This window comes from Myzus persicae, unplaced genomic scaffold, assembly GCF_001856785.1.
Source record: "Myzus persicae strain clone G006 unplaced genomic scaffold, MPER_G0061.0, whole genome shotgun sequence".
In the NCBI taxonomy this organism is placed as follows: Eukaryota; Metazoa; Arthropoda; class Insecta; order Hemiptera; family Aphididae; genus Myzus; species Myzus persicae.
The window spans coordinates 631,723-650,986 of record NW_019102619.1 but is presented as its reverse complement, the minus strand read 5'-3'; the positions used below and the strand labels follow the sequence as shown (position 1 = coordinate 650,986).

The 19,264-nt window shown below is 26.1% G+C and overlaps 1 protein-coding gene across 1 annotated transcript; it reads right to left on the bottom strand.

Moving 5' to 3' along the window:
• Positions 1-5,299: 5,299 nt before the first annotated feature.
• Positions 5,300-17,894, bottom strand: LOC111032718. The gene is made up of 6 exons (XM_022313161.1): positions 16,902-17,894; positions 9,066-9,401; positions 7,378-8,011; positions 6,329-6,397; positions 6,116-6,208; positions 5,300-5,893 (listed from the first exon to the last, which is right to left on the bottom strand). The coding sequence occupies exons 2-6, from the start codon at positions 9,350-9,352 to the stop codon at positions 5,774-5,776; spliced, it is 1,203 nt and encodes a 400-aa protein (XP_022168853.1). The 5' UTR covers positions 9,353-9,401; positions 16,902-17,894; the 3' UTR covers positions 5,300-5,773.
• Between the last annotated feature and the right edge of the window lie 1,370 nt (positions 17,895-19,264).

Below are 19,264 nucleotides of genomic sequence, written 5' to 3'. Positions count from 1 at the left end.
TAATATATCATATATATATATATATATAAAAAAAAAAAAAAAAAAAAAAAAAAAAAAAACCATGTCGTTGTCAAAAACGAATTGTCTGCAGCTTACCAAAAAAAATTATTATTATTCAATAATAATAAAAACCCTAGACTTTAAGTATATTATATTATATAGATAATAATTATTGTAATAATATAAATTGTCATGTAGTATTTAGGTAGTGGCCGTCGTCGCGGTTAAGGCCCGCGGTATTTATGTGGATTAAAAATTAATTGAAACGCGAGCACTTAAGCTTTTCGTCCATATATTTTGGATTGTTGGTGATGGTGTCGATCACTTATTGTATTATTGTTTATAATATACTACGTAGATACAAGTGATGCATATAATAATCGGCCGCGTATTAATGCACTACGTTTGTGTTTTTCGATCAATCGATCTTCGCCCTTCGGAAAAAAAAAACAAAACTTACAAACGCGGCTGTTTCAAATTACATTTTATACATCGATACCGACATACCGTTACCAATTTACTATCGTAACCGACGTAAAATATTGTAACAATACTTACCTGATTTACCTATACGAATATTATACGAGCCTGTGCATAATATTATATTATAATGATAAAATTATTACAATTATTATTCTTATACTATTATATTATAATATACAGGTACGACCGTGCAATCGCATCTCGAGCGCATAAATTATGTATTATTATTTTGTTTAGTTCAATTTTATTCAATTTTATTATATATTTTTTTTTCGATTATTTATTTTATTTGTGTATACAAATTATTGTTTATTTAATATTTTAGATTTTAATTTATTTTATAGCGATCGGAAATCGTAGTAGTTATCAACACGTTAATTCTAGACAATTATTTTTGGGCAATTAAAATTCGAAACATTAAAGAAGATTACCTAGATATTATTTTGATGATTATAAATGGGTTCAGTAAAATACATTTTGTGCCAAACATTGAAAATATTGGGCAGTTTAAATGTGATATATTTGATAAACTAATTAGCAACTATCCCAAAGCAAAAGTGCAAATAAATAAATTATGTGCAAGAAACCCAGTGGGTAAAATTGTTTAAATTTGTAGAAAACCTGCTGATAGTGGGTATATAATATATTATACGCGGAAAAGAATGAAGTATTTAAACTATAACTTATATTATAAGATAAATATCATAATAATACATTTATATTAAAATAGCCATCCAATTATTAATATATTAAGTGATTATTGTTTTATTATATAAATTTTAAAAAAAAATTGTAACAACTAAATAACTTTTTAAACGTATAAAATACGATTACGATTTATATGATATTATAATTAATATGTTTTTATTTTTATCCGTATAATATTATTATCGTATATATATTTATTTAAAGAATTATCGATAACGAATATAATATTTATACATATTATATTATATATACCTAGTCTATAATGTAATTTTATTTTTTGTTTTACATTTTAGGTTAGTACATTATATTATTATAAAGAATTTATATCATAATTTTAATAACAGCCACGCATCTCTAGTCATGTGTACAATAAGTTTATTAATCAATTTTAATTTTAAGAGAAAATATTATTATATATGTTTAATTAGTTAACCTAATATTAAAGTCAGGTATCTATACATTTGTATAATGTATAAACGTATTTTTATGTCATATAATGCATAAATATATTATTATAGGTTTATTTTATACATGTTTAATATTTCTAAGGTGATATTTAACGTCAAATCTATTAACCAAGCACAAGGTAAAGTAATCAATTTTTATAAAGACAATTATTTACGAACATTTTTCTCGATTTATATAATAAAATAGCCAGAGGCAGACATTTTCCAGATTATATATTATACGAACAGAACCACTCCTTTCCGGGTAGCTTCGTTAAAACTCATCAGTAAATTTTTTATAAATATACGAGCTTACGTTTAAAAAGAAATTACAGGAATTTTGTTTTCTATTTTGAGCATTTATAGATTAGAAATAATAATTTAAACTGGTGCCACCCTCTCATCATATTGTATAATATTTCTTATTATCTTCCCGTATATTATATGATATTATGTATAATAACAATCAAGCTTGTAGTTCATTTTTTTACTCTATGTAACACACACTTACAATGGATAAAACTCTAATTTTTATATATATACATGTAAAAAAAGACTGAAGATTGTTTTTTTACACTTAGAGCCAGTTAAATAATATTACGAGTGTTTATTTCTAACATTTACATAGAGCGATGTCGACCAGATGAAAATTGTAATTCCATTTTTAAATGTAGTAGTATTGTATAGTATTTTTCTAAAAGCGGGGTAAATAAATCGAATTTGTTTTTTCGTAGAACAAAATTAACAATTTTTTACCGTGGTTTATACTTGTGTGAACCCGTGGGCACAATGTCCATAATATGATGTCAATAAATAATAATAGAATAAGTGTGTAATTTCCCCTCGCGTAAGCGATAATATTATATATTATTGAATAGTAGATATTTAATCGATTTAAAAAAAGGGGGGTTTTGAGCCCCACCACCTCCACTCCGGCCCAATCAACTATATAAATTACCTGTACCATATAATAATATTAACATAATATACTTCCATGATAAAAACAAAGCTAAATGTACAAAATAAAAATAATTGTATTATTATATGTTCAATCTGGTGTGCCTTGTAAATTACATAAAAGTGAATAAAAAATAAAAATAAGAATAATAGATGTATATTTTGGTATATAAAAATGTAAGCAAAAAAAAAAAACAAAAAAAATCGATAGCATTGACGTTCATCTGTGTTTAATTCTATTGTTATATTTATGTGTTACCTACGATAACGATAATAATAATAAACAATAATAATTATACTCGGTAATCTGACAGATTCATATTATTTTTCGACTATAATATTGTAAATAATATAAAACTAACGCGCAGGATGAATAAAATATGACGCGTTTTGTGTACTTAACGATTTTTAAAACAGAACTACGATATATGAACATATCGAAGTTGATTTTTTTAAAGAAAATTTAATTAAATATAATATGATTTCACACGGCTATTATTAATGTTAAAATTAATATGATTTGTAAAAAAAAAAAAATGTAGTACCTAGTTATTGTTGGCGAAAACATAATATTATATATAACCAACGGTGAAGCTAGTCATATGGAAAATATTCCGGTGCACCATATTTTAAAATTTAACGTACCTATTTAACGTTGTATAAAATAAGAATATTATTATTATTATTAAAAAAATATTTAAAAATGATTAGACACGTAAGCTTATATTATAATGTGGTGATCAATTATATCACATTAGTATTATATATTATATATATATAAAAATTCAATGGAATTTAGTCAATATTAATGGTTAATTTTAAGGCATAGTTGTATAAATAAATTAAATACATGTTTAAAAATTGATTTTGTTCTATTTTTTTTTTTTTTTACCTTTATGACCTTTTAATAAATAATATAGCCATTTATATCATGTGATGTAAAAACATACACATGTACACATATTAAGGATATTATATTATTGGTATAATCATTATAATAATATTGGATCCATGAATCTCCCACTATCGTGTTAAATTGAGCATTATTTTTAATCCTAAACATAAAGTGGAAACTTAATGTATAATTTATGTATTTGTAAAATATTTTTAAATAACATTAATACTTGCAGTCCTTAATCCAACAAAATTAGGCAAAAGCAAATACTCAAAATGCAGTTTACTAAATAGATCAGTGTTAGGAAATAATATTATACAGAAATAGCTCTGTTCATGTTCATAATTTGCGAGCTACACACGAATGACACCCAAACGTCACTATCGCTATCAAATAGAACTCATACATGATACATGAACGAAATTCATACTTGAAACGATTTCAAGATCCTTTAAGATATATCATTTTTATATTCTGAGCGGAGCGATGAATGTATTTTATCAACAATGACGTGTGTTAAATTTATTTATTTTTCTTATGCATGAGAACATTTATGAACAGAAAAACAGAAAAAAAGGTTCAATATTGAATAATATGTTTTCTGCTTTCTAGAAGTAAATTTTAACTAGTTTGAACTTAGGAGGGTATTTCTATTACTTTTTAATAGAATTTATACAGTCTGTTTTATCATTATCATTTCATCCTAAAATCAAGTTTTTGCCGAAACAGGAAATAAGAATATAAGAGGCATGGTCTAGCCAGGTAGACTTTGTCGAATTGCACTGATCAATGACTGTATTACACAGTTAATTGTCTATGACTTTATTAACGACAATTAATGTGAAAACCTAAATATTTTTTAATACAATATTCTATTTATATGTAATTATAACAATAAAAAAAAATGAACTTTAGATTACAAGCACAAATGATTATTCAGAATTCGACTGAATAGATATTATTTCGTCAATGAATATGTTTTATGTAGCGGTAGGTATAATAATCTGAAAAACTAATGAAACTACTAAACTAATAAACTAATGAAATTCGAACATTACTTTTTATCTAAACTGTGATCATTTTATTTTTAACTACACATTTTTACGATATTACAAATGTTATTACAAGTGTTTTATATTGTGTCAGAGTTTATTGTCTAAAAATATAGAAAAAGTTACCATTTTACCACAATATTCATTTCGTAAGTGTCTCGAAAGTTTAAATAGTAGCTTAAACTTGGATACAATTTAAATAGTCTTAATGTTTGTTATTAAAACTGAAGTAATAGGAAATGTACATAATTTTACTCTCAAAAATTATCATCTTTATTTATCCGTAAATCGTAACTCTTAAAGTATACATACATTTAGTAATATTGCGAAACTTTCTAATAAAATATGCTCATATGATTACATCAATATATTATTATCTATGATTCAATGTCAGCAGAGTACTGTTTGATTACTCTTTCATCAATATAATTTCACAACATTTCAAAAACAAAACTGTAGTGGTGAGTGTATAAAATATAAATGTGTGTAAATCATATGTGTACCTATCAAATGCAACTACCCAAGACACAAAAGCTATCAAAGGATATCATTCGTAAGGGTATTTTTGAAACTAAAAATGATTACACTAAATAGTTGTTTCGATCATTACATACAACCAATTTATTAACAAAATATAATGAAATATTAGTTGACATTTGAAAGAATAATTTATGTTTCTAATGTCTAAACTTAATTGTTTTATTAAAATAATTATTAATTACATTTAGGTAGCTACAATTTCAAAATAATAATATACAAAAATGTATTGATATTTATTTTTAAGTAATGTTAGGTGTAAATGTGTAATAATGTCATACATACGTCATTATAATACTGATCCACTCGACACACGTACAATTTTCAACTAAAATTAATATTCATAATTATCAGCTCTACGGAATAATCGAGTGCAATTCAAACATTACCGGTTTTTAACCCGAGCGCAAAATTTTGATTTAGGTAAGGAGTGTAATTCGTACGACAGTTGTCAATCTTCGAAGACGTATTATACGACGTATGATGAAAGTTAGTAAAAGAGAACAAATTGAGAATACTCGTACGTTTTTTTTAAAGACATTTTTTTTCATATTTGTATACATATTTTAGGATAAAATAAATAACATATTTTAATACCTACTATGTCTCGTCAGAACTCAGAGAACTTACATGCATCCATTCATAATGAAAGTCAATTTATCTAAATTATTTTAAATGGACGTATTTAAATTAATTCACGACGTCTTAAATAATTTTATCAATAACGATTTTGTGTCATTGTTCAGTTGTAATATTATTGGGTGATCTTTCATCTGAACCATTGTTGATATTCCAGTTATCAATAAGGCAATTATCTGTAAACAAACATAATTTAAAAACTAAGTATAATGTATACTCTAAACAGAACAAGAAACTCAAAAATGTAGTATAAATACAAAATCAATTCCAAAAATAATTGGTTTATTAACACATTATAAATTCCTTTATTAAATATTTTAGTAAGCTGCACAACGACATATTAAAATAAATATACAATTTTACTATGGTTAATTAATTGTGTATATACCAGTACTTACTGATGTAACAAGATTTAAATTGATATCGAAAAATCCAAACGCCGAAATTTGGTCCAATTCATAAGCTAGTATTTGATTCATAAACATTTTGATCTGAATGATTAAAATATATTAATAATAACCAAACAATCAAAAAATATATATATTGTTGGTAATTTAATTAATACGTTTTTATAGTTAAACATACAAACTATTCAAACAAATAAATTTTACTTGACGTTTTATGTCCAAGTGTAAATTTGAAATTCGGTATAATCGTAGATATGATATCATCTTTATTCGCTGTAAAAACAAATTGAAAATACTTTTTTTTTAAATGTGGTTAATGGTTATCTATAATGTTTATTTTTAAATCACGAAACATCAAACTTTTCTTTCGAATAACTATTATTATAAGCAGTTTGCGAATTAATTGATCTCGATAGGTATATAGTTTTGTATAGTTTTAATGCATTTATTCAAATTATTTTTTATGTATACTCAAACAATATTTTTCAAATAATTAGATTTTGTATACCATTTTAAGGAGTCCTGACACGATACAGACTTCATTTTTTAAATGAATGTCATCAATTTTAGTTGGAAAACGTTTGGTTATTTTGAAAATATTGGTGCATCCACATTTAAATTTGAAAGAGAATTTTTATTTGTGATCCAAGTTAATATACTATGAATTAAAAAATATAAGTACCTAATATTTAATGGTTTTATGTATAAGATGTTTTCAGTCTACATGTTTAGAGCTACAAATAAAATGTTATTAATATTTAATTTAATATTGATAGCTAAAAATATGTCTAATTCGTTAAAGCCCCCATATAATCAGAAAATCTAAATTTTTTTGTGTACGTAACTCGAATATAAATAGTATATTCTAAAACACTAATTGTGCAACATTTTAGATTGATTAATACTGAGTACTATGCTAGAACATATTCAAAAATCGTCTGCCAACAAATTTACAATAAAAATGGGTAGTTCTAATATTTGAAAATGAATGTTGTATTGACTTATTATTATATAAACTTCCTAACCTACCTTATAATATACTCATTAAATCGTATAAGAAATCTAAGATCTTTTAAATCGTCTTTTTAGAACTAAATGTCATACCTTAGAAATGTATGTTTTGGAAATATGGTACATAAAAATGTACTTAAAAAAATAATACTCTAAAATCCAGAATATGAATAATTGAATAGTTAGAAAAAAATATAGGCATGATAATGCCTTATTATCTACACTGTATATACTTAACGTACCTTTTCGTTTATGAATGAAACAAAAACGATAATAGACACCATTAACGTGAACATTTGAACGTAAATTATGAGTGGAATTACAACTCGGAATTTTTCAGCTGTATTTGCACTGGATAATGGGTCATTGTTGACAATAAAATAAACGCCGATAAGCATGCTAATGAAGCTGAATGTGTAGAAACCCAAAAGCAATCGGCCGTAACCTTGAGTAAATTTTTGTGACAATTCACATAGTTCGGAGTGCAACAGCCGGGTATTTTCCATCAAAACCACTATTTCAATGTGTGTCCATTGACAGGGAACAGCAACTAATTCAGTAGGAAGACATTTCCAAAAATCGATTAATGTCTGGAATCTGAAGTACAAGTTTTGAAGAAAGAAACACGAAATGATCGTCACTGTGGAATCCATAACATATGGCGGAGAGAATACTAGACTGTGTACCAATGTACTAATGTTTAAAATCTTAATGGGATATAAATACATTTGTAAGCATTTAAATCCGATTAAGTAGACAATGAACGGATACAAAATCCGGTCCCACTGTTTTTTTTCCAATGGATTTTGTGTGATCAACAAATTGGTAGAAAGTGGTGAAATTTTTCGATCGAATTCGATAATTCCATTAATAAATCTGAAACAGAAATGATTCAATTTAAGACGAAATTGGTTATGAAGCAAACATTTTGGAATTAGTTAAATAATATTTTTTTCGTTGAACAATATTTTAGTATAGACTTTTTGCATAAGACCATATTTTGGTGTAGTATACTCATTTTTTCACTAATGGACTTTTTAAAGGTTATTCAATTTTTAAAAACGAAAAGATCTTTTAGTATTTATACAAAAAAAATAGCGATTTTTATTTATTTTCTCAAATTAATTTAGTTATTTACTATTTTGTTGTAATTTAAAAAAATATTATTTGTAGAAACGTCCACGGTTTAGATGTCGACATTTTTCAGTCTAGTTAAATTTTAATTTTTTCATTGCAGGTATACAAATCATTATTTTTCGAATATCAGATTAAAAATATATTGAAATATGATTTTAGGGATATTGAAAAAACAGCAGAAATCGGAATTTGTATCACTGCAAATTTACATATCCACAATGGTTATCCGAAATTTACTTTACTTTACGTTATATAATGACATATTTTTAGTTCAATAATAATCTTAGCTGTTAAAGCAGTAACATAAAAAAAAAAAACAAAAAAATTATCATTTCACGGAAATTTCTAAGTTGTTCATGTTTGAATATTCAAAGTTTAAGAATCGCCTTAATCGATTGAAGTCGTATACTTCACCGTTATAGTACTGTTCTAAAAATATCTATCAAACACTAACTCAGCAAATATTTTACGCTCGCTTATGATGATTTTTCATGTCCTAACAAAATATTATAGTTTCAACCTGTATAGAATTCTGATTAAAAATTAATATGTTGAATCAATTGTTTGCGCTATAAGTTTTCTCGTTATAAGTATACTATTCATATTCATTGAAATTATATTACTCTTGTTAACTTAACACTCGCCTTAAATTTTCGTAAATTAGTATTAGGATAATAAATAGTGGAATATTTAAAATGAAATCACAAATAAGTTATTTTAACTTCCCTGAACAAATAAAATGTCAACTCCTAAATTAATTTCAGTATAAATAAATATATATACATATAGTTACTTGATAATCCATATTGTTGATACTCTGGCTGCTATAATAACAATCCAAAATTTCATTATACTTATGTATTGAAAAATATGAAATTCTGGATCAAACTGATGAAAATATATGTAGGTGCATAGTAACAACACAATCATCCGTGCTATTTCTAGAAATACGTAGAACATTGAGTTTACATCCCGAACTAATAAACCATTCGATCCCACGGTATATGAAATATCAATTAAACCCATACATTTGGACAAAACTAATATAGATCTTAATCTGATGTGAAATATTGTTGCCATTTCGATGATGTTTGTTACCAAAACTGAAGTAATGGTATAAATAATTTTGCTGGAATAAATTGATTATTGTTATTCATTCGTACATCAACATCATAACGCTTAGTATACATATGAAAATATTGCATGCGTTTCTAATAAAATATTCTCATATTATTACATCAGCTTATGCAAATTATATACTTCAATGTCAGCAGGATGACCAATATATTACTAGGCATACAATTGTAGTAAAATATTCACAACATTTCAAAAGTGGAATTTCTTTCACACTACCTTTAGAAATTATATATGTATTATGAAGTGAAACAAATCAACAAAGGGTATTGATGTGTATATAAAATATATAATATTTGTGTAAATTAGAGCTGACCTATCAAATGCAACTACTCAAGACACAGAGTGTAGCAAATGATAACACTTGTATAGGTATTTTTGACCTATTATTATGTTACGTATGGTAAAGATTGACAGTAGCCAATGATAATATACTTAGTTTAACTGGTTTACACTTTTTACAGTGCACTTGTATTAAATTAAAATAGTTCTGGAGATTGTAAATTTAAAAACAGTTTTTTGATAATACTTTTCATCAAAACTAAAATATTTAAGTGCAAATCAATCAATAAATGTTAAAGATAAATGTTGTGTGTCGTTTCTTGACCTATACCTAAGGACTGAGGCTATTCCTAACCTATAGCGTTGCCGTTGAGCTATTGAAAATTTTAAACTTTAAAGTACTTTAATAGAGTTCATGTTATGTATTTTATACATAGTACTAATAATAAAAATAAAAATCATATGAAAAATACAAAGATTAAGGGACACACACTGTGAGTATGAAATAATAAGTGTATAGCTTAATGTTATCATGTTAATTCACATTAAATGAAACATTGAACACTATTTTTGGGCATATTTTTATATTTTATAACAATGCATAGGTAATAACAGTAATGTATTAATAAAATAATAGTTTTTGTTGGCTTAAACAAAGAAAATACATGTGTCAAAATATTTAAAACCTCTTATTTCCCCTTTTTATAATAAAGAATTTTAATTATTATCGTATAACGAAGTATACAATTTGGACTAAAATTATGTATTAATAACTATTTATGTTTATATTTTATTATATTGGTATAGAAAAATGATATAATTATGAGTATGATTTCAAGAATAACTAAATAAATATTTTGAAAAAACTTAACCCGTATATAATAAAGCTTTTACGAAAGCTTGTATATGCAATAAATTATCATAATCAAATATAAATCTTGATGTATAATTCTAACGACTAAAAATTAAATTATGTTTTTTTAATGATGGTTGAGTTAATGAAGGGGTATTGTATAGGCAATTATTCGAGCATGTTATTTCTGGCCATGTGTAAACAGTGAACATACATTAACTTGAACAACTATGATAGGTATCCTATAATATTAGTTCTATTAAAAATCAATTTATTTATATTACTCAATAAATGTATTGACTAGTAAAAAAAAAAATGCCTTGTGCGATACAGTTATACATTCGAGCAAGCCACTGGTGCATCGTGTAGTATTTTGATTTCTGAATTTTAGAGCCTGTTTTTTCGAATTGTTGAATTTTGCAGAACATTTTATTTCGAGTTCCCCTACAGTTTAGACCTCGAGTACGTACTTTAGGAGCTTCATTTGAACTGCCTAAAATTATGTGCAAATGCTAGTGAGTAAAACTATTTATAATTTACATTACTACATTTAAAAGCTAATAGCACGAATATGACGTATATGTACACTTTATAAAGTTATTTATTGTCTAGTCTCTACGTAATAAATGTATTGCTAGTTTTCTCACTACCTTATCTCATTAAACTTTACTTGTAAATCAATATAGGTTTCACTTATTGTCACATGAGGTGGGTATTGCACAAATGCACAAGGTGCGTTTTTTTATTGTGTTTTCCACAAGTAAGCCAAAACCACATAAGATAGAATGCATGATAGGGAAAAATGTCCCGACTCATGATTTATCATGCTATTGTACATTTTGTTAGTTAGAATAACAATATTTAACATAAAAACTGTGATAAAAACTGTGATTTAATAAAGTATCCTTTAGTTCAATTGAAGTCTTATCCCCACAAGAATTCAAGATTTGTATGGATGACCCGAAGAATCGAAAATTGAAATATACTAATAGTATATTAAAAATAAGTAAATTTACTTTAAAAATAAAATATAAACAGGATTTACTTATTACTAGCTAAATTAAAATATGCCTATAAATACTAAATGCATTACTTAAAATTCATGTACTAATAGTTAAGTGCTACATTTCCTATTATAGTTGACGAACGACAGTAAGTTGTAACGTGTAACTAAGAACAATTCATATAAATGTTAAGGTTAATTGACTACTAAACTATAATATCCGATCACCAGGACTCAACCTCGTGTCTTCTCATCATCGTAGAAAGTAGCAACATAATATTATGTATTTATGTGTAACATATTAATCACTTATAATATAACATTAACGTACGTTGCACTAGCTTGGCCTTTTTTTCAAATCAAAAATGTATTTTCACAAATATTAAGCCTTTAAAAAGAAAGAATTTTAACAACGAAATTATAAGTTGCGAGTAATGATTCAACAATCTAATTCCAAAATCGGATTTTTCCCGTTGTGCTAGAAAAGCCAGAAATGGAAATCTAAGAATTTTGAAAAATTATTTTCGACCAATCATAAGATATTTAATATATTCAAATTCTTTTTATATAATTTAAATTTTCTTCTTAATTGAATAAAAAAATTTTAATCATAGATAAATAAAATCTTAATTGAATAAAAAGATCTTAAATAATTAAATAAAACCTCAAGTGGAAAAAAAAACAATTTTCAGTTGTATTAAAAATCTGTATTAACTAAAAAAAATTGAATAGGATAAAAAAAACTAAGGTTAATAAAAAGTTTGTTTAAATAAAAAAAATATTGATTTAATGGAAGAACTAAATTAAACAAAAAAAAATTATATTTAATACGTTTGTAAAATCAAATAATTTATTGGAATATAATCGTATGCCATAACACAACGTTGTTAATCGGATATATATGTTGAACCTGGAGGCATTGACGTGACATAAAAGCTGCACACCCGGCGAGTGCAAAAAGAACACTCGTAGTTAGGAACCACAAAGTCTAAGGAACTTGACTTGGGAGTCACGGGAACATTGCCATTTTCGAGCTATGTCAAAAAGCAAATTTCAAAAAGTAATATTTATTTTAATTTATAACTTAACTATAAGACATTTAACTCATTTTAGCCCAGGTTTGCAATTTGTAAATGTCATCCATACGGAATACTTGCACTTTCATTTTAGACTTCCCATTTAATTTATTTATAAATTTCGATCCTTAATCCATAGATATAGGATTTTTATTCAATTAAGACATTATATTGTTCAATTTGTTTATTAATTCTTAATATTTATCTGTATTCAATGAAAAAATCTTAATTTTAATCAAAGGAATATTTGAATATGAAAACGATATTTGATTTTAAAAAATATTCACTGAATAAAAGACCCACGTCGGATAAATAATCGATATTTAACACATATGGGCATTTCGTAGGTCTTGAATAATAATGTGAATGTAGTTTTTAGTGTTACAATTGAACCACATTTTTAACTAAACGTGCTGTGGCTGGAATAATAATAGGTTTACACGTAATACACAAATAATAATAAAACCATTTTAGTGCACTTGTTTGTCTTTTTTTAGGAACATTTTATATCAGTTGATTCCCTTAGTTTAAAAATAAAGTGCAACGAATGAAAAATGTGATGCTAGGTTTTGAATGAGTATTTCTATTTCGATTAATTTTGGTTTATGTAAGAAATATGAATAATCTTACTTGATATTTTCGAAAATTCTTTATTTCAGTACGATAATAATCACTAGTAAATAATGATCAGTTCTATTTTTTTTTGTGGGAGCAAATAGAATTTTTAGAATGTCACCTTTTATTTTAGTTGTACGATTGTAGTTGGCAATTTTTTATACATTGCAATTTTCTTAGGAATATGTCCTTTGTCTCCGTAAAAACTTTGTAATATAAAGCCTTGGATATTGTTCTTCTGTATGGGAGTGGTTAATCTGTAACGCATAGCCATAGCACGGAGAATGTGTTAAATACATTGTGATATCCAATAATCAATAACCCTTCTTTCTATTACAATTCACAACCTTCGTGAATGTTCGCAGACCACCGTTAGACGACCCTGCAACTACATTATGAATAAACTATAAGGTGTCACGAGATAAGAGAACTGATATTATAATATCCACATTATAATTAACTGACCACATATAATATAAGAAAGTACATAAAAAACATAGTAGGTACCTAGGTGCTGCTGTACCTGGGTGATAATAATATGCTTTAAAATCACAATTATTATTTAAACAGAGCATAAGTAGGTACACATATTATAATATAATTTATGTATGTAGTGCCATGATAGCTTAATATCTAATCCAACATTCCAACTTAATGAGGATGGAAAAATTACAACAAAGATTATTACTCCGACCTTGACTTATGAAAGTGACGAGATGTGTGAAACAATTTTATATTAATAACTTTTGAGTAAACATTGATCGTAACGATTAATTGCATGCAAATATTTATAGTTATTCCATTAGGCACCTATTACTGAGGAACTCTCGTGTTGTAATAATATATCTATTTATTATTATTTTATTACTGAATAGTGAATACAGATATTTTCTTAAGTAGGTATATTAAATATTGATAATGATTACAATTCTACATGTTTGTGTTACTAGCACGAATTAAGAAAATATGGATACCCAACATGCTAAAATAAAAGGACTACGAAACTGACTTAGTTCTTATAATGCTCTGGGCAAACTGTTAGTGGTGCAGTAGCGCTTATCTTATGAATTAATCCCTTACATAATAGTGTCGTGACATTTACTACGTAATTGTGATAATGATACAATGTTATAAGATTTAATCTATGATAGTATCAGTTAGCACTTGGACTGCTTGTCTTGTGTTTTAAGTTGTACACGTGTGACTATGTGAGCTATTTCTGAAAGTTGAAACAGCGTTGCCGGTCACGGAAAGTACAGATTCATTATAACTCATTGGGCATCCATGCTATCCTAATTCTTGGTTACTATAATATGATAATTTTTTTTTTCAACTGTTATACATTTTCAATTACAAATGTACGGGTACCTATATACAACTATCAGTTGAGAAAAATTTAACAATATTTTCACTCAGCTATTAGATCTTAAGATACTACTATATATTTATATCAAGGTAGCTTATTTATTATAATTTATAAGGTTTACTGCTTAAAAGAATTATGAAGTTTAAACTCCGAATGTCAATAAAAGAAAAATTTTTTACAATGTAAGGTTTCAGTGAGAGCTACTTGCGAGGAACCTTGTATTAAATGTTTAATATTTTTTATGAATACTTTAAAAAATTAAAAACTAAATAACAATTAAATTCCACCACTTAATACTTAATTTTAACACATAAAAAATAGATAAATATTTTTACTGAAATCGGTAATAACTTTATAAGAGTTTTATGTATATTACGTGGTATGTAATATACTTCTAATTATTGTTACAATAGTTTAAAATAAATGTTTTATTTTCGTTGAAAACTATGACTTTTAACCATCTACAAAACAAGAAAATGCACAACCACTAGCCACCGTTTAAGTCTCTCATTTAAAATTAAAAAATAAAATAAATTATTTATGTTGATCTGAAATCAATATAAAAATAAAAATAAAAACAATATCTATAAAGTTAGTTGAACTGTTTATACGTCGCTGTAGGTAGATAATAGATATTTAAATTATATATTATCATAAAATAACGCAAGAAATCATACTACGCTCACGAATGTTTAATATATAACTAATTATTTATTTAGTGCGGAGATAAACGTCTGTATATTATAGAGCATTGGATTAATATAATAATTGTTTATTACTAAAAAATTATGTATATTATATATTATAACATTTTTATAATCGATTTCTAATAAATCAAACAAATCCAATGCATAATATATGTTCTGTGTGGTTTATATAATAATAATAATGCTGATAATGATTTAAAACGGAAGGTATTTAACATTCTATAATTTGTACTTATTAGTTATTTAGGATAACAATAAGATGTTTACCTGCATTGTACTTAAATAATAAATAAATGTACGTAGTAGTTTATGTAAGAAGATGGTGTATAACTACTATTATGCATTTAATTGGTTTTTTTAAGAATAATGATGAATTTAATCTGATTTTACTATTATATAGTCACTATACGATATTGTATGCTCGACTAGTCAAGGTTTCGTATAGGTTTACCTATATAATTAAGTATTCATATGCACATAGATAATTAACATTTAGGTACATCAAATCTGCGGACTGTGGGTTACCCCTAATTAATATTTATAACTCAACTAAATTAAGTTAGATTTCAAAGTAAATTTGTTCACATATAAACAGTTATAACCTGCCTATAATAAGCATAATAATAATATGTGTATCTCTGAAGTGTGATCTATAAGTAATAATTTTAGACAACATGAAATATTTCAAATGATTGAAAAAATTAACTTTAAGCTTTAAAGACTAATTGAGTTGTCCTTTTTTTAGAAACATTTTGAATATCTACGATTCCTTACACGTGTGTGCATCCAACTAGATACCTATTGCATCATCTGTAAATTTATTTGATACTAGATTTATAAAAAATTGCATATTTTGATATTTTATTGTTTAAGTTCTGATTCTAATAATAAAATAAGAGGATTGAAACTATTATGCGGTTAACGTGCAAATATACCTATTACCTATTATTCATTATTCAACATTAATTAAACGTAAAAACTTATTTTATATCATTATACTGCATATGTAAACATTGTTATGACGAAAGAATTATTTCATTTTTAAAACATTGTGTAGGAAAAAATTTTAATGGGCACTTAAAACACCTGACATAAAATATCACAAACAGTATACACGATAAAAAAAAATCAATTTATCTACTATTTAATCTTTTAATCAGTTGAAATATGTAATACTGACATTAAGACACATATTATTATTATTATGCTTGGGCAGTGGGCACTATTCTTGAAACAGATAAACTGAAGCTCTGTCTACTGTCTATATACATTTTATATTAAATCGTTTGTCCATTTTTCATATATTAATAATGTATTAATATCTATATCATTCGACGAACGCACCAAAATTAAAATCTACGCACGATTAAATTTAAATAAATACATATAAACGTACTTATAAATATTCATAATATAAAATATTATATATATATACATGAATAAGTATAAAAAATATTATATTTAATATGCATACAAAAATAAACCTGTCAGTAAATATTATATTAATCGTGCGTCAATAAAATATACTTCTAATAGGTAATACCATTTGTGTTTACTTTTAAAAACCACCCTTTTTAAGTAACTCATAAATACCTGTATTGTTGTAGTATGCATATCTATACCAGATGACAAGTACAAAACTTAGTGTTTTATGAGTTCCTCGTGAACGTTTAACAATACCACACCCAGCTATTTGTTTTGTTACACCATACGTGAACTAACGCACTTCCTATTAAAAACTTTCGATTTAGCTACTGGCATATTCACTAATAAATTGCGTCAGTTTCAAGGTTTTCGACCTGTTCTATGAGACTACGACGCACCAACACTTCCGTAAAAATATACAAATTCACCTTGCTCTGATTATTCACCCGTATCCGCTTACGCACAGAACGATATAATATGTTATTATAAACTTCAAAATATACGCATACACGTACTTCAATATCGAGCATTCCAATAAAATACATCATTATTATAAGTGACGCACCCTTCTAAATTTAGATTTCTAACAGCATAAATCAATTTTTCAGGATTTAAGTGCAAAGCAAATTTAGTTATAATACACCTCTTAAGAGGATGTCGGAGCACTATTTGTTATCTTTATGTGGCCCATGGGAAAAATTGCAAATTTGAATTTAGCAGAACCAACACTGTGTTATAACTATTGATTTTATAGTGAAAATCATGTATTATCAAACTTTAAGTTCAGTATACTACCTGTGTCTCTACACTCGTACGTTGACTATTTCATAATACTTAATTTGTATGTAAGTTATGAGCGTGTAAATAATTACAGTTTAGGTGCTAATAAACATTGAAATATCGTAAAAACACCAATTGCAGGGGCACAGAAATAGGAGCAACACAGGGTTGGTTTTTACTAAACATAAATATGTTTCACAAGAGAGAAAACAAATGGCGCTTGCGTACTCTAAAGAATTATAGTAAAGTATTTTATATTTGATAAAATGTAAAGTGTAATAATAGGTATAATATCATATTTACTATTCATACATCAAAATCATTGTATGTTTTTTAGTATCCGGAAATCTCAGAAACTACAGAAAAAATTGTGCACACATATTCGCTGAGACTCGAGGAGTGTTTTATGTGTTTATGTCTCAGCTATAGGAAGTCTTACACATAAATATTGTTTTGGATCACCCAGCTGTTTATAGCTTATATAATAAAAAACCTCTCTTGTGACAAACATTTCAGAGATTATTATTAGAGATATAAGCAAAGTGTAAAGAGTAGTTTTAACTACGTTCAAAAATATACCAAGTTCTACATAAAATCTATCTCAGGTGGATCTAGGTAGAATTCGCCAACAAAGCGAGGTACACCTATACAGCATTGTATTTTATATTTGTTCATTTTCTACCACGCAAAGTCGAGTTAACAGCTAGTTATAATATAATATGTGGGCGTTTGAATTGTTTTCCCGAGGCCTGCTGATATAGGACTCATCAAATCGCAAATTGAGGCAAGACTGGTTGAAACGGCAAACTCGGCCAACACACCTATGTTCGTCAAAATAATATTGACTGATTCCGTTACAGCTATTTTCTATCAAAAACAAAACATGTACGATTCCCGTTTCCATCCAAAAAAGTTAAAAATCAATGATTTTCATTTTTAGGCAATGCGTTAATATAGTAACATGGAAATATAAAAATAATTTGAAATTATGCGTATGAAGTTGGCCCCCCAACTTTGTCCGATTGATTCGAAAAATATGCCAATATTTTTCAAATTAATTGCAAATAATTGCAAATTGGTTTTTTGAAGTGACAAATCAATATTTTTTTCGGTGAATTTTACAAGTATTTACCAGCCCCTCGACTTCACACACCTTTTAAATTTTAAAATAATATTGAAGACTGTACAGTAAAAATACAACTATTAATTATCGATGACTGAAATATAAACTGAATCAAGATGTTTGTCAAAAGCATAGAAAAATAATATCAGATAATATCATCTATATGACTATATATCATCTAAAAAACTTTTATGATACTTAGACCAAATCGTTAAAATTCAACTGTTGAACTATGAATCTAGGATTTATGTGATTTCTTAAAAAAAAACAATAGCTTATTGTATTATTTGATTGAGGTATGATTAATACTTGTATTATATTTCTTAAGACATTCTAAAATATCCAAGAATAATATATTGTGATTAACAATTTTAGCAATCATATAATGATTATAGAATTTTCTTATTTAAGTGTACACACGTGATTTTTACATTTGTATATGTTCATTAATAATATTGGGCAGAAACGTCTATTCACAACAATACATTTCGACGGAAACTAGAATTGTATCTTTTTCATTTTTGATGGAAAAGACCATACGTAAATCAGGGAACCGGTTTCGAGCGGAAAAGGCCCGTGTAGAGACTAAACAGAGGTAAGTGTCCTTCGGGGACACGCCATAACACAA

What these genes read in the sequence shown, in the direction of transcription:
- LOC111032718 (XM_022313161.1), bottom strand. Translation starts at nt 9,352, where the DNA reads ATGGCAACAATATTTCACATCAGATTAAGATCTATATTAGTTTTGTCC. An exon ending in TCAACAATATGGATTATCAA is followed by an intron (nt 8,012 to 9,065) that starts GTAACTATATGT and finishes TTTCTGTTTCAG; the next exon opens with ATTTATTAATGGAATTATCG. An exon ending in TTTCATTCATAAACGAAAAG is followed by an intron (nt 6,398 to 7,377) that starts GTACGTTAAGTA and finishes TTGTTTTTACAG; the next exon opens with CGAATAAAGATGATATCATA.